The sequence below is a fragment of the Schistocerca gregaria genome, chromosome 2 (assembly GCF_023897955.1).
Source record: "Schistocerca gregaria isolate iqSchGreg1 chromosome 2, iqSchGreg1.2, whole genome shotgun sequence".
In the NCBI taxonomy this organism is placed as follows: domain Eukaryota; kingdom Metazoa; phylum Arthropoda; class Insecta; order Orthoptera; family Acrididae; genus Schistocerca; species Schistocerca gregaria.
Genome location: NC_064921.1, coordinates 961,496,800 through 961,514,205, shown reverse-complemented (window position 1 = coordinate 961,514,205; position 17,406 = coordinate 961,496,800). Strand labels below are relative to the sequence as shown.

The window sequence follows — 17,406 nt, the reverse complement described above, 5'->3', positions numbered from 1 at the left end:
ATGCACTTGAACAGAGTTACAGTATAGACTGCAAGAATTTCTTGTATTGACAACTGCAAATTTTCCTGCTTTTATTTTTTATGGTTTGATGTAGGTCCTCATGAGTTGTTCTCCTTTGTCAGTACCTTCAATCTCAGAGTAGCATTCATCCAACATTTCTAAATAAAAAGTAATAGAGGCAGCTGGGTTTCTCATTGAATGACATCCGGCAATGTCTGGGTGCACCTGTGGCTGTGAGTGCACCCCCATGCATTCCCATGGCCTGAAGCCATTTCCAGAGTTCCCTCTGCAAACTATTCTGAATATTCTTCCACCTGAGCTAGAATACAAAAATTTCAGCTTTGTGCACACAGCAGTAGGATCATTGACAACTGTACACTCTATACATTTGGTAATAGAATCACTCAACGATATCAACACCAAAAACACAGAAAGATTTTTTAAAGGAAAACAATGAAATGTTTCTTTTAATGTACAATAAAATATATCAATATTATGTTTCACTTTTCCTTAAAACATATAAATATGTACAATTACACAAATATCTGTACAGATGTTCTTATGTTTTAGTTTATTTACAGCGTTTATTAAAAATCTGTTTTCACTGGATGTGGTGGGAAAAGAATAATAGCCCTTTGTACACTTTTCTTATAAATAGCACTGTAAAACATTGAAGAAATAATGTTCATGTAGTAAATCCCAAAACATTGTTGTTAAAAGCTCAACATTCAGAAGTCGCTTTACATAAACCAGTGTTATGTATACTGATAGCATTATTAAGGCACAATTTAAAAATATATTCTGTTGGTCCACAAGCAGACTTATGAAACCCCAGACTACCTAACCAGCTGTATCAGGAAGACCTTTCCCACAACACCACCCTTCGATCTTCGCCCCCTGTGACTACAAGTGATCCATCACGGCTAGCCGCTACAGCTACAACAGCTCCTGGAAGAGAGGGAAAAAAAATTTTCACCCATAAGATGCTAACTTTCTATTGTACACATATGACACAAAATCATGAGCTATACACTACACGAATAGGAGGGTGACACAAATATAAACAGGACTTTTGTTCTTCAGTGTCAACAGTTAGCAGGACAGGACCTGCACTTATATTGTTGTTGGGTTGGGCCATTTGGAGAAGGGAGAGCCGGCTGTTACATACTTCCCACAGCTTCATCAGTAACACTCACAATGTCAGAGCAACAGGTGTGCCTCTCCACATAATTACACATATAATTACAAAATTTCTTGCTTGTGAAGAAGTTTAAGCTATGGAAATCTTCCAGAGACAGACTGCACAGTTTGGTGATCAAACATTCTTGAGGATGCATGTGTCTGGCATAAAGAATTGAATTCAAGGAAGGATGAGAACATGTGGAAGATCAGCACACAATCGCTGTCATCAGACCAGCATTACAAATGAAAATGTCCATACAGTTGAAGACATTCTTGAAGGCGACTAACAGGCGAAAGTGTCGGAAATAGCAAATATGGAAGGTGTCAAGTGGTCATCAAAAATTACATACAGTTCCTTAAAGTGTGTTCCAGCTGTGTGCCTTGTCTTTTGACTGAAAATCAGAAGTTGCGATGTTTGAGTCAGATCATCACCTGCAATGAAATGTGGGTCCACCACTACACTCCTGAATTAAAACAAGCCAGTAAGGAGTGGCGGACGGAAGGTGAGGGAGCCCTGGTGAACATCAAGTCCTGACTGTCAGCTAGTATGGTTCTTTCACTCTTTTTTTTAATACGTAAGGCATTTTGGCTCATCAACTTTTTGCACGAGCAACTCTCAATAAATGCTGTGTACTACTGTGAGCTGCTGAAGTTGAGGGATGCATATCACCACAAAAGATGAGACCAACTGATTCAATAGATCATAGTCCTCCACAACAGGCCTCATACTGCAGCTCCAAAAGTCAACAAACTACAGGAAATGCACTGGACTCAACTTGATCATCCTCTTTACAGCCTGGACCTATTGCCCTGCAATTTCTATTTGTTTGTAGCACTTAAAGAAGCTCTAGGAGGGTGCAGATTTGAAGATGTCGAGGGCATGGAGAAACATGTGTCATTGGCTCCTGATGTGACCAGCTTCATTCTACAATGCTACGATAAAAAACTTTCCTTCTCACAGGGAAAAATGTATTTCTAAAGAGGGAAATTACGGAAAAATAAATTGTAACTGTCTATTATGTTTCAATAAATGATTTTTTAAACATGGAAACCTGTTTATATCTGATTACTGTACCCCATGTAAATAATTTTAAAAATATATGTATATACAATGACATCACAGGCAAGTTTCTTAAAAATTTTTTTACAACAACTGATCTAGTAAAATTCTTAATATTTCAATACTCTTCCACCTGTATCTTAATACACTCATGGTGAGCCCAGCAATTTTCACTCAAACTGTAAACAGACTGATGGACTGGGAATGATAATAATACTATACCAACAACAAAAATATGTAAGATGATGATGATGATGATGATAATATTGGTAATAATATTACAACAATAGACAATGTCACACACACACACACACACACACACACACACACACACACACAAACAGAACAATACAACCGAAAATTTAAAAGAATAACAGGCTAGTTATTAACACTATACAGTAATATAATAAACTTGATAAATTCTTTTATATCATAGAACAGGCAGGAAAATTACCAGACATGCAATGTTTATTTGAACACATGCCTGTAACACACATTAAATGCAAGAAAACTTCTCACTTTCCGACAGACTGCAGTGCATGTGCATGTCAGATGCAAAGGAAGAATGAAGTACAGAAAACTAAGCAAATTCATAATATCTATAATAAAGCAGTCATATTATGCCTTGCTTGGGGGGACATTAACTTTCTGAGAGACTACAGCACATGTCAAAATGGCTCTGAGCACTATGGGACTTAACATCTACAGTCATCAGTCCCCTAGAACTTAGAACTACTTAAACCTAACTAACCTAAGGACAATACACAACACCCAGCCATCTCGAGGCAGAGAAAATCCCTGACTCCGCCGGACAGCACATGTTCATATCAGATGCAAAGGAAGACTAAAACACAGAAAAACTATGCAAATGCATAATATCTATAATAAAGTAGTGAAATTATGCCTTGCTTGGGATGATGTTAGTTATCAGATGTGCAACACAAATTTGTAGGGGATACACACAGTCTAATCAGGTTTTTTATATATAGGAGAGATCACGTAGACTGGTTAAAAGAGGAGCTTGAGATATGCCAGGCTGTATAATCCAGAAGAAGGTGTTAGAATTTGGGGAATCACTAATATGACTGACAAAACAGAAAACATGGTGCTCTAGAACTACAAATAGGACAAGGAGTACACATGAGGCATCCCTTTGATTTAATAACAGAAACCTGTTGTTCTCACTTCATGGACTGATGAATAGAGCTTTTTCTAATAAATGTCATCTTGCTGTTGTTGGGGTCTTCAGTCTGCACACTGGTTTGAAGCAGCTCTCTAGACTAGTCTATAGTGAGGAAACCTCTCCATCTCTACAAAACTACTGTAACCTACATTCATTAAAACCTGCTTACTGTAGTCAAGCATTAGTGCCTCTTAATTATCAACCCCCCTCCCCCAGTCCCACACTTTCTTCCATAACAATCTGATGATTCAGGATATTTCGTATCAACTGATCCTTTCTTTTGGTCAAGATGTGCAATAAATGTCATTTTTCCCAGTTTGATTTCATACTTCCTCATTAGTTATTTGACCTAAACATTCAATCTTCAGCATTCTTCTATAAACCACACTTACAAAACTTTGCTTGTCTTCTTTTCTGAACTGATTATCATCCATGTTTCACTTCCATACAAGGCTACAGCCCAACAAACATCTCCAGAAAAGATTATTTAACACTTCCATTTACAAGAGCCATTTTAAGAGTAAGAATTGATAGTGCATTGTGACCTTGTATCCTGTCATGTGATATCCATTCATGGTTGTTCACTCTTGGCCAGTCTCTCACTATGCCACCATTACATTTCATGTCTCCTTTGGTGTTGGTTGTATGGTTATATTGCTTTGTTTGTCACCATGTCAATCAGTAATCCTGTCGATTGTGGAGTGTGCTCCATTATTCTGTACTTAAGTGCAAAACAAGTTCATGTTGCTGAAATTTATGGTGCAGGCATAATACATTATGAAACAATAGAAAATCCAGGATGGTATGCAACAATATTAGAGAAGGGAAGTTGCTACTCACCACATGGCAGAGATGCTGAGTCATGATAGGCACAACTAAAAGATTCCCACAATTGTAGCTTTCAGTCATTAGGGCCTCATTAGGGCCTTTGTCAGCAATAAACACACACACACACACACACACACACACACACACACACACACACACACACACACACACACACAAATGCAACTTGCACACACGTCTGCAGTCTCAGACAACTGAAACCACACTGTGAGCAGCAGCACCAGTGCATGATGGGAGTGGTGACTGGGTGGGGATATGGAGGAGGTTGGGGCAGGGAGGAGGAGGGATAATATGGTGGGGGTGGCAGACAGTGAAGTGCTGCAGTTCAGACGGAGGGCAGGAGAGAATGTATGGGGGGGGGGGGGGGTTGGGGGGGGGGGGGTGGAGGTAAGGAGTGGAAAGGAGAGAAATAAAAAGAAGGTTGAGGCCAGGAGGGTTACAGGAATGTAGGATGTATTGCAGGGAAAGTTCTCACCTGCGCAATTCAGAAAAGCTGGTGTTGTTGGGAAGGATCCATATGGCACAGGATATGTTGCAGTCACTGAGATGAGGGATACCATGTTTGGCAGCGTGTTCAGCAACAGGGTGGTCCACTTGTTTTTTGGCCACAGTTTGTGGTGGCCATTCATGAGGACAGACAGCTTGTTGGTTGTCATGCCTGCATAGAATGCAGCACAGTGGTTGCAGCTTAGCTTGTAAATCACATGACTGGTTTCACAGGTAGTCCTGCCTTTCATGGGATATGTGAAATTAGTGACCGGACTGGAGTAGGTGGTGGTAGGAGTATGTACGGGACAGGTCTTGCATCTAGGTGTATTACAAGGGCATGAGCCATGAGGTAAGGGATTGGGAGCAGGGGTTGTGTAAGGATGGACGAGTATATTGTGTAGGTTCAGCAGAATACCACTGGAGGAAGGTTTGGAAGGATAGTATTGAGTTATGAGGGGAATGCTCCTCTGTGGCCAGACTGTGGGACTTTGGGAGGTGGTGGGAGACTGGAAAGATAAGGCACCGGAGATTTGTTTTTGTTCAAGGTTGGAAGGATAATTATGGTCAGTGAAGGCTTCAGTGAGACCCTCAGTATATTTTGAGAGGGACTACTCATCACTGCAGATGAGACGACCATGGTTGGCCAGGCTGTACAGAAGGGACTTCTTAGTATGGAATGGGCAGCAGCTGTCGAAGTGAAAGTATTGCTGGTGGTTAGTAGGTTTGATATGGACGGAGCTACTGATGTAGCCGTCTCTGAGGTGGAGGTCAACATCTAGGAAGGTGGCTTGTTGGGATGAGTTGGACCAGGTGAAGCACATGGGGGAGAAGTAATTGAGGTTCTGGAGGAATGTGAATAGGGTGTCCACACCTTCAATCCAGATAGAAAAGATGCCTCCTCCTTACACTCACCCAGTTGCCACTCCCATCATGCACTGGTGCTGCTGCTCACAGTGTGGTTTCAGTTACCTGAGACTGCAGACATGTATGCAAGTTGTGTGTGTGTGTGTGTGTGTGTGTGTGTGTGTGTGTGTGTGTGTGTGTGTGTTGCTGACAAAGGCCTTAATGGCTGAAAGTTATAACTGTGTGAATCTTTGTGTTGTGTCTATCGCGACTCAGCATCTCCACTATATGGTGAGTAGCAACTTTCCTTCTCTAATATTGTAATACATGATGGAAACATGTGTAAATGGTGTAAGCAGTTTAATGAAGAATGGACAAATGCTTGTGATGAATAACGATCTGGATGGCCTGCTGTCATGAATGAAGACTTGACATAAAAAGTTGATGAGGCAATTCACCGACACAGGTGCTTCATTATTGTTGAGCTGCATCAGAAATTTCTGCAAGTTTCAAGTTTTCAATTGTTACTGAAAAACTTCACTATAAAAGAATGTGTGCAAGAGGGGTGCCTAAAATGTTGCCAGAAGAACACAAAACAAAGCAAATGGTACATTCTTTGTCTGTTTTGGAGCACTATCACAAAGATGGTGACAAATTCTTGAATCACATTGTGACTGGTGAAGAAATGTGAATTCCACACTACACTCCAGAGAATAAACATCAATTCAGTGAGTGGCATCATTCGAACTCCCAGACAAAACCACGAAAATTCAAACAAGAATCTTCAACACGGAAAATCATGGTCATGGTTTTTTGGGACTGGAAAGGCATTCTTCTTTTAGACTTTTGGCCAACAGGAATGACAATAAATACGGAGAGGTACTGTAAAATTATTACAGGTTAGGTGCGCTACTCAAAATTACCAGTGTGAACTGCTCTCTAGTAGTATTGTTCTATTTCGTGACAATGCTCAGTCTCATGATGTGGCAAGAACAAAGATGCAACTGGACAAGTTTCATTGGGAATTAATGGATCATTCACCATACAGCCCTGACCTAGCACCATCAGATTTTCATTTGTTTCCAAAACTGAAGGAATTTCTTGGTAGAAAGCACTTGGAAAATGATGACGTGTTGAAAGAAATTGTTACTAACTGATTTAACGCTCATATACTTGCCGTTAACAAATTTCTCATTTTCACAAACAATTTTCTAGCTATTGACAGTCTGCATTTTATATTCCCTCTGCTTCTAGCCATCATCAGTTCATTTGCTGCTCAGTTAGCAAAGTCATCTACCATGTTCAGTCTCTCATTTCCTAATTTAATTCCCTCAGAATCAACTGATTTATTTCATTAAATTCCATTAATCTTGTTTTACGTTTATTGTTGTTCATCTAATAATTTCATTTCAAGACACGATCAATTCATTTTAAATGCTATTCCAAGTCCTTTGCCATCTTTAACAGAATTGCAATGTAATTGGCAAACCTTATAGCTTTATTTCTTCTCCCTTATTTTCAAATTTCTCTTTGGTTTCCTATACTGCCTGCTAAATGTACAGATTGAATAACATCAGAGAGAGGTTAAAGCTTTGTCTACTGCTTCTCATAACTGCAGTCTGGTTTTTGTACAAGTTGTAGATAACCTTTTGCTCCCTGCTACCTTCAATATTTCAAAGAATATATTCTGGTCAACATTGTCTAAAGCTTTCTCTAAACCAACACATGATATGAAAAAGGCATGATTATCTTCTAAGGTAAGTCATGGAGTCAGTATGCTTCATGTGCTCCTACATTTCTCTGGAATAAAAACTGATCTTCTACGCAATCAAATCCTACTAGCTTTTCCATTCTTCTGTAAAGCATTTGTGTAATAATTTATCATATTCACGCCTGTCAGCATATGTTCTCTTTGTAACTGGAATATTACTTTCTTGTTGAAGTTTGATGGTACTTCCCCTGTCTCATACGTCTTGCTCAACAGGTGGAATAGTTTTGATGTAGTTGACTCTCCCAAGGACATCAGTAGGTCCACTGCAATGTCATCTACTCCAGGAGCATTATTTTGACTTCAGCTATTCAGTGCTCTGTCAAATTCTTGTCACAATACTGTACCTCTCATTTCATCTCATCTTCATCTACTTGCTCTTCCCTTTCTATAACATATCCTTCAAGTTCATTTCCCTTCTGTAGCCCTCCCATATATTCCTTCCACCCTTTGGCTTTCCATTCTTTGCTTAGCACCAGCTTGCTATCTGAGATGGATTAAGAAGACAAACAGGTTGAAGTTAGATATAGTGGGAGTTAGTAAAGTGTTGTAGAAGAAAGAGCAGGACTTCTGGTCAGGTGAGTGCTCAAGTATAAATATCAGAGCCATCCCGAAAGTAAAGGATGTTTTGCCATATCATGATATTCTTTCATCATTTGTGAAGCCTTTACCAGTGAGGTGCTCCTTGTATCAGCTGGACATTAAGCAGGATGTGCACTGTTGTGCAACAGAACAATTCCACATGAGAGCTTGCCTCTTAGGTGTTTCTGGATAGCCTGACAAAAACATCTGAAGGTATCACAGCATGCATCACTACTGATTGTTGTGTTGCAGGGCAGAGAAAATCAATGAGTAGGACCTCTTCACCCTTCCAGAGTACAGAAGCCACCAGTTCTTGAGTTGATGCAATTTGTTTGAACTTACATGACTTCTGTGCCAACTTAGGAAGACACCATTCCATACAATGTCACTTCACTTCATGTGTAGGTGTTATGAGAAACATGTTTCATTTCCTGTAACAACATGGTCAATGAATGTGTTGCCATCCCTTTCACTATACTCCAAGAACTCTTATGCAGCACCCATTGTCACAGCTCTCTAGTCATATGTGAGCATGGCTGGCACGCATCATGCACAGATTTTGTGGTAACCAAAGTGCTCAGTGACAAGTTTATGCACAACTGAATGAGGCACTTACTCATTTTGTTCATGCACATTTCTAATTGTGTCTCATCAGTCATCTCAACTGATGCAACCCACCTTTTGTTTCAGTACATTTGTGTTGACTGAGTGTCGCTCTGATCTCTGTCCATCGTGAACACCTGATCTGCCATCTTTATACATTATGCACCACTTTTGGACACTGGCTGCAGTCATTATATCTTCACTATAAATTATGATAAGTCTTTGTTGAATGTCACAAGGTCCAACATATTACACTTGCAGAAAATGAACAACACCTCACATCTCACAGTTGGCAGGATCCCTCTATGGTATATAATCACTGTAACGAAACTTTGAAAGAACAGAGACTACCGTGTAATACATGTAAAATGACACATAGGGCTAAACGGTAGAGAAATACTGGATGAAACACATTTGGCTGTCAAGAGAGCAATGTGGGAAGCTTCAATAACTACCACAGCAGAATATTGTCCAATGATCTTTCACAAAACTCGAAGAAATTCTGCTCGTATGTAAAGTTTGTTAGTGGTACTGAAGTTAGTGTTCAGTCCCTAGTGAATGAGACAGGAACCGATATTTGCGAGTATCAAGGAAGAGCTGAAATGCTTAACTCCATTTACAAATGTTCCTGTGGAATTGCCCCAAATTAACCCTTGAACTGCTGAAAAGAAAAAAACGAAAACACCCACAATGCCCAGTATCTGTAAGAAAGCACAGATCACACCTGTTTACAAGAAGGGTGTCAGAAGTGATCCAAAAAACTACCATCCAATATCCTTCACATCGATTTGGTGTAGAATGTTAGAACATGTTCTGAGCTCAAACATAATGACCTCCTCCATGCCAACCAGCATGGATTCTGAAAACATTAAACATGCAAAATCCAACTCACTTGTTTCACATGACAAACTAAAAGTTTTGGATCACTGCAATCAGAACAAAGAGTTCTTTGTCAGATAGTGAGAGAGGAAGTTCAAAAGGCACTTTGATTGCATGGCGAGCAAAAAACCGAGACGCTTCAAGAGATCATAAGGGGGGTAAGTGGAACAGACATTGAATCCAATCTCTCGTCCTTCATTTCCCTTTAAAATACCCAGGTGGAGTTACATTCCTACAATGCCGCATGAGGAACCTGTTTGGTCACCAAGGAAGACTGACATCTGGATGACCCAGGATAACCAACCAGTATGTTTCCACTGTGGATGACTGGGACATGTGGTGTGATATTGTCAAGAAAGGCGCCGGATATTTGATGACGCTCATGCCAGAAGACAGCAGACCGATCTTAGACGACATCAACTCCGGGACGATGAAGATGAACAAGAAAATGTGGGTGCAGGACGTCATGGATCACCATCGCCGCAAGCTAGCGGTTGGAGAGAACACTCCCCAACACGCCGATCAAGGTCTCCATCGTCGTTTAGAAGCTCCAGCCCATCACCTAGCCACCGCAACCTGGAGGTGAGGCAACCGAAGAAAAAATTCCTCCGACGTCGATCACTACAAAAATGATAGGAAACTACGTCGATATCCTCATGGATGGACGACCAGCCCAAGCTCTTGTGGACTATGGAGCATCATATTCAGTCATTTCGGGGAAGTAGTGCCGCCAATTGCAGAAAACCATATTTGTCGACAACAAGGTGGCTAATGGAAAAGGAAGATGTACAATTCATGTGGGTATAAGTGGCCATACACAGCCCTTAGAATTTATAATCTTACAAGTGTGTAGTCATAACATCATTCTTGGATGGGACTCTTTGAAAGCTTCTCAGGCAATTATAGATTGTGGTTGCTCGAACATTATGCTAGACGAATGAGATACTGTGGACAGGAAGATGCGCATCTGACTGTGTGGAAACTGTGTGCTGGATGAAGTGATTGTTCCTATAGTCAGCGCTAGGGGGGTAACTGTCATGTGTCATGCCATGCATCAACCAATGGATCTTGTAGTGGAATGTAAGAGAAGCATACCACTGGAGAGTAACTTGGTCATCCCAGCCTCTGTCGTCTCATTTAAGAATGGATTCGGTGAAATGTGGATAGTTAACTGTTGCCGAGAATCGCAGATCCTTCCAAGACACATATGTGAAGTAAACACTGAGCCGTTCATTGAAGAACAGCTGAGCATCATACAAACCTCCCATGCCGAGTCTGTGGGCGAAATTAGCGCGACCACTGTGAGACAAGATCTTCTAGTTCGACTATCACCAGATCTCACTAAGGAACAACAGAAGAAGCTAGTTGCCATTCTACAAGAGTTCTCTGAATGCTTCAATCCACAAGTGAAGAGCAAATTAGACAAATCAACAGTAAAGCACTAGATTAGCACTGGAGACTATCAACCAATAAGCCAGAGAGAATACCATGTGTCAGCAACAGAACGTCGAATAATTCGCGACGAGGTAGAGAAAATGATGAAAAATGACATCATTCAGACTTTACAGTGCCGATGGTCATCACCAGTGGTCCTTGTCAGGAATAAGGATGGCATTTGGCACTTTTGTGTTGACTACAGGAAGCTTAATAAGATAACTAAAAAGGATGTTTACCCTCTTCCACAAATTGACGATACACTAGATTATCTGAAGGGGGCTATAAGTTCTTCTCAACCACTGACATTTATTCGGGATACTGGCAAATCGAAGTAGATGAGGCTGATCATGAGAAAACTGCATTCATCACCCCTGAGGGCCTGTATGAGTTTAAGGTAATGACATATGGTTTGTGTAATGCACCAGCAACTTTTGAATGGATGATGGATAATCTTCTAAGGCACCTGAAGTGGACAATGTGTCTTTGTCATTTAGATGACATTATACTATTCTCAGAGACATCTGATGAATATATAAAAACACTGAGGGCCATTCTTAAGTGTCTCCAACAAGGCTGACTGAAACTTAATCCAATAAAGTGTCTCTTTGGAGCAAAAGAAATCAAAATACTTGGACACCTTGTGTCAAACGAAGGTGTGCGGCCAGACCCAGAAAAGGTGAGATCTATAATGGAATTTCCTATTCCTAAAAGTATTAGAGATGTGAAAGCTTCCTTGATAATGTTCTTCTGACCGTTATTTTATCAAAGAGTTTCGTATCAAAGCCACGCCACTCCTAGAATTGCTAAAAACTGATGCTAAATTTGTCTGGGGGTGGTGCTCAACAAGTTTCTTTCGATGTGTTGCAAAAAGCTCTGATGACTGACCCTGTACTTGGTCTGTTTGATGAGAGAGCACCTACAGAACTACACACAGATGCCTGTGGTTATGGGATGGGTGCCGTTCTGGTGCAAATTTTGGATGGAAAAGACACTTCTAGGACACTTACAAAAGCTGAGAGAAACTACTCAACTACAGAAAGAGAATGTCTTGCCGTGATCTGGGCCATGTGCAAATTTCGACAGTATCTCTATGGAAGGCCATTCACAGTTGTTACACACCATCATTCACTTTGTTGGTTGACAGGTCTTAAGGATCCAACACGACGACTCGCCAGGTGGGCACTACGTCGTCAAGAGTATGACATTACCATAGTGTACAAAAGTGGAAGAAAACACCAAGATGCCGACTGTCTGTAAAGAAATCCTATGCAAGACCATCAAGACTTTGATGAAGATAGTGACTGTCTCACTGCACTCCAGAATCTTTCTACTGAGCAGAAGAAGGACACCAAGATATCTCAAATTATGCTTGCCTTAAATTGGTCAGAGGATGTGAAAGGACAATATAAGGTAGTTAATGGATTACTTTGCAAGAAAAACTTTGATCCGTTTGGAAAGAGGTGGCTACCAGTGATTCCTAAACACATGTGCTTAGATGTTCTGCATAAATTCCATGGCACACCTGAGTCCAGACATTTAAGACTTATTAAGAGATATGATAGAATCCGCAAGAGGTTTTTCTGGTCAGGTTTATTTAGGAGTGTCCATCACTATGTGTCGCACTGTTGAAGGTGTCAGAGGAGAAAGGCAATTCCTTAGAAACCACCTGGCCGACTCATACCAATTCCACCAGCCGAAATGCCTTTCCAGTGTATTGGGATTGACCTCCTCGGACAATTTTCAACATCTGCTAGTGGCAATAGATGGATTATTGTTTGCACTGACTATCTGACATGCTATGCAATTACAAAAGCCGTGGAAACAGCAGAAGCATCCGAGGTAGCCAAATTCATCATACAAGACATTGTATTAAAACATGGTGCCCCAAGGTTGTTAATTATGGATCGAGGGCAAGTTTTTCAATCGAATCTTGTGACAGAGATAAGCCGCCAGTGCAACATTACTCATCACATGACGACTGCCTACCACCCGCAAACCAACAGGCTTAATGAATGCCTTAATAAGACCTTGACCGACAGGCTATCAATATTCATCAATCCTGAGCAGAGCAACTGGGATGAGTTGCTATCTTTCGTGACTGTTGCCTACAACACCGCCAAACAAGACACCACAGGATTTACATCATTTTTCCTGGTGTATGGGTGTGAGGTGACTACAATGATGGACACTGTGTTTCCATTACATCCTGATGTTGTGGACGATGACTACATCAGCCAGATGTTAACCAGAACTGAGGAAGCTCAGCAGTTAGCTTGACTCAACATGCTGCAGGCTCAAGAAAATGATCGCCGAAGGTATGATGCAAGCCAATGCCCTGTTGTCTACCAGCCTGGTGATCTCATCTGGATCTTCACTCCTGTTTGGAAGGCTGGTCTCTCTGAGAAGTTCCTCAGGTGCTACTTTGTACCTTATAAGGTTGTAAGGCAGTTGTCTGATATTACTTATGAAGTTGAAGATTTTGACCCTGACACAAGACGACTAAAGATCAGAGATGCGGATCATGTCCTACGAATGAAGCCCTATAAGGAACCTGCAACCCAGGGTAAATTCGAAGCTCCAGCGACAGGCAACAAGCAGAAAGGTGAAAAAGAGCATAGCGGCAAAAGAAGTTCTAAGAAGATCACCGCCGGGGCGAGAATCAGTTATCAGGAGTCGGAGTAGACGCTGTCACTTAAAGAGGGAGAAATGTCGCACAAGATGCTGAGCAGCACCATGGGGTAGTGGTTATGTTGCTAAACTGATGCATGGAGGGTCATGAGTTCAAAACTCACCTGGACTGTACAATTTTAATTTTTACATTCAGTTCGAGTACATTCTACAAGTACCCACAAATGTTAAGAATCATTATACTGGAATTTTCTGTAGCCATATACAGGGTGTTACAAAAAGGTACGGCCAAACTTACAGGAAACATTCCTCACACACAAATAAAGAAAAGATGTTATGTAGACATGTGTCCGGAAACGCTTAATTTTCATGTTAGAGCTCATTTTAGTTTCATCAGTATGTACTGTACTTCCTCGATTCACCGCCAGTTGGCCCAATTGAAGGAAGGTAATGTTGACTTCGGTGCTTGTGTTGATATGCGACTCATTGCTCTACAGTACTAGCATCAAGCACATCAGTACGTAGCATCAACAGGTTAGTGTTCATCACACACTTGGTTTTGCAGTCAGTGCAATGTTTACAAATGCGGAGTTGGCAGATGCCCATTTGATGTATGGATTAGCACGGGGCAATAGCCATGGCGCGGTATGTTTGTATCGAGACAGATTTCCAGAACATAGGTGTCCCGACAGGACGACGTTCGAAGCAATTGATCAGGGTCTTACAGAGCACGGAACATTCCAGCCTATGACTCGCGACTGGGGAAGACCTAGAACGACGAGGACACTTGCAATGGGTGAGGCAATTCTTCGTGCAGTTGACGATAACCCTAATGCCAGCATCAGAGAAGTTGGTACAAGGTAATGTTGACCACGCGACTGTATGGAGAATGCTACGGGAGAACCAGTTGTTTCCGTACCATGTACAGCGTGTGCAGGCACTATCAGCAGCTGACTGGACTCCATGGGTACACTTCTGCGAATGGTTCATCCAACAATGTGTCAGTCCTCATTTCAGTGCAAATGTTCTCTTTACGGATGAGGATTCATTCCAACATGATCAAATTGTAAAATTTCACAATCAACATGTGTGGGCTGACGAGAATCCGCATGCAATTGTGCAATCATGTCATCAACACAGATTTTCTGTGAATGTTTGGGCAGGCATTGTTGGTGATGTCTTGATTGGGCCCCATGTTCTTCCACTTACGCTCAATGGAGCACATTATCATGATTTCATACGGGATACTCTACCTGTGCTGCTAGAACATGTGCATTTACAAGTACGACACAACATGTGGTTCATGCACGATGGAGCTCCTGCACATTTCAGTCGAAGTGTTCGTACGCTTCTCAACAACAGATCAGTGACCGATGGATTGGTAGAGGCGGACCAATTCCATAGCCTCCACGCTCTCCTGACCTCAACCCTCTTGACTTTCATTTATGGGGGCATTTGAAAGCTCTTGTCTACGCAACCCCGGTACCAAATGTAGAGACTCTTCGTGCTCGTATTGTGGATGGCTGTGATACAATACGCTATTCTCCAGAGCTGCATCAGCGCATCAGGGATTCCATGCGATGGAGGGTGGATGCATGTATCCTTGTTAACAGAGGACATTTTGAACATTTCCTGTAACAAAGTGTTTGAAGTCACGCTGGTACGATCTGTTGCTGTGTGTTTCCATTCCATGATTAATGTGATTTGAAGAGAAGTAATGAAATGAGCTCTAACATGGAAAGTGAGTGTTTCTGGACACATGTCCACATAACATATTTTCTTTCTTTGTGTGTGAGGAATGTTTCCTGAAAGTTTGGCTGTACCTTTTTGTAACACCCTGTATACACTGTATGTGTTCTGGCCAGAGGCAGTTCGCTCCGCACTCTTGTATGTGCCAGTGATGAATAAACCTTCACTAAGTGAGGTTAGTGTTTGTCATTCATCTAATTACACCTTCTTCTATGTGACAATGTATTATTATTTTCCAAGCTGGAGTTTCCATTGTTTAACTACACTCAGTCTTATCAACATCCCATATGTCGCCATTCAATATTGATCATTTCGCACTGAAATGCTTAAGGTCATGAGAACATGGCACTGATAATTAGACCAAACACATTAGTGAGTGCAACAGCCCAACGACAGTGAGACTCTTGCCTTCTCTCATTACATAGTGCTATGTCAAATGTACACAAAAGCAACAATCACTATATCAGAAAGAATTACCAGTGGACGAAGATTATTCTAAAATGCTGGACGTGACTAAACCAGCAGTAGCTGTATTGATACAACATGTACTTTGTGGTAATGGCAAGCAATAAGCTTACAAATGATATAGACAATATTGTGATGTGGAAGGATAGGTATCTTCACAAGCACTGCTGCCTAATGAACAAAATATGAGCATACAGAATATATGACCAGATGCGTGATTGGACTGAAGAATTTTTAGCTAACAAAATGCAGCACGTCATTCTCAACAGAGAGAAATCTTCAGGTGTAAAATTAACTTTGGTACTACCTCAAGGGAGTGTTATAGGACCATTACTTTTCACATTGTATGTAAATGACCTAGTGCATAAAGTCAGAGATTCTATGAGGCTCTTTGTGGATAATGCTACTGTAAAGAGAGAAGTTCCAAGGCTAGAAAATTCTGGCAAAATTTCAGGAAGACCTACAGAGGACTGAGATGCAATGCAGGGACTGGCAATTGACTTGCAGCTTAAGCAACTGTAATGTATTGTGCGTAAATAGGCAGAAGGCCCTGTTATTGTATGACTATCACAGGAAAATCACTGGGAGCAGCCACATCTATAAAATATTTGGGAATATGTGTACAAAGCTATTTAATGAGGGAATGGCCACATAAAATTAATCACATGTAAGGCAGATGGCAGACTGATATTCACTGAAAGAACCCTACATCTACATCTACATTTATACTCCGCAAGCCACCCAACGGTGTGTGGCAAAGGGCACTTTATGTGCCACTGTCATTACCTCCCTTTTCTGTTCCAGCCGCGTATGGTTCGCGTGAAGAACGACTGTCTGAAAGCCTCCATGCACGATCGAACCTCTCTAATTTTACATTCCCGAGCTCCTCGGGAGGTATAAGTAGGGAGAAGCAATATATTCGATACCGCATCCAGAAATGCACACTCTCGAAACCTGGCGAGCAAGCTACACCGCGATGCAGAGCGCCTCTCTCGCAGTCTGCCACTTGAGTTTGCTAAACATCTCCATAACAATATCACGGTTACTAAATAACCCTGTGACGAAACGCACCGCTCTTCTTTGGATCTTCTCTATCTCCTCCGTCAACCCGACCTGGTACAGATCCCACACTGATGAGCAATACTCAAGTATAGGTCAAACGAGTGTTTTGTAAGCCACCTCCTGTGTTGATGGACTACCTTTTCTAAGGACTCTCCCAATGAATCTCAACCTGGTACCCGCCTTACCAACAATTAATTTTATATGATCATTTCACTTCAAATCGTTCCACACGCATACTCCCAGATATTTTACAGGAGTAACTGCTACCAGTGTTTGTTCCACTATCATATAACCATACAATAAAGGATCCTTCTTTCTATGTAGTTGCAATACATTACATTTGTCTATGTTAAGGGTCAGTTGCCACTCCCTATACCAAGTGCGTATCCGCTGCAGATCTTCCTGCATTTCACTACAATTTTCTAATGCTGCAACTTCTCTGTATACTACAGCATCATCCGTGAAAATCCGCAAGGAACTTCCGACACTATCTACTAGATCATTTATATGTATTGTGAAAAGCAATGGTCCTATAACACTACCCTGTGGCATGCCGGAGGTTACTTTAACATCTGTAGACTTCTCTCCATTGATAACAACATGCTGTGTTCTGTTTGCTAAAAACTCTTC

General features: G+C 41.3%; 1 protein-coding gene across 1 annotated transcript in view; it reads right to left on the bottom strand.

Moving 5' to 3' along the window:
- Positions 1 to 493: 493 nt before the first annotated feature.
- LOC126335440 (protein FAN-like) overlaps positions 494 to 17,406 on the bottom strand; it is a 185,014-nt gene continuing 168,101 nt past the window's right edge. Inside the window, exon 18 of the mRNA XM_049998722.1 lies at positions 494 to 948. Coding sequence (XP_049854679.1) covers positions 854 to 948 — 95 coding nt within the window. The 3' untranslated portion in view covers positions 494 to 853. The remainder of the gene's footprint in view (positions 949 to 17,406) is intronic.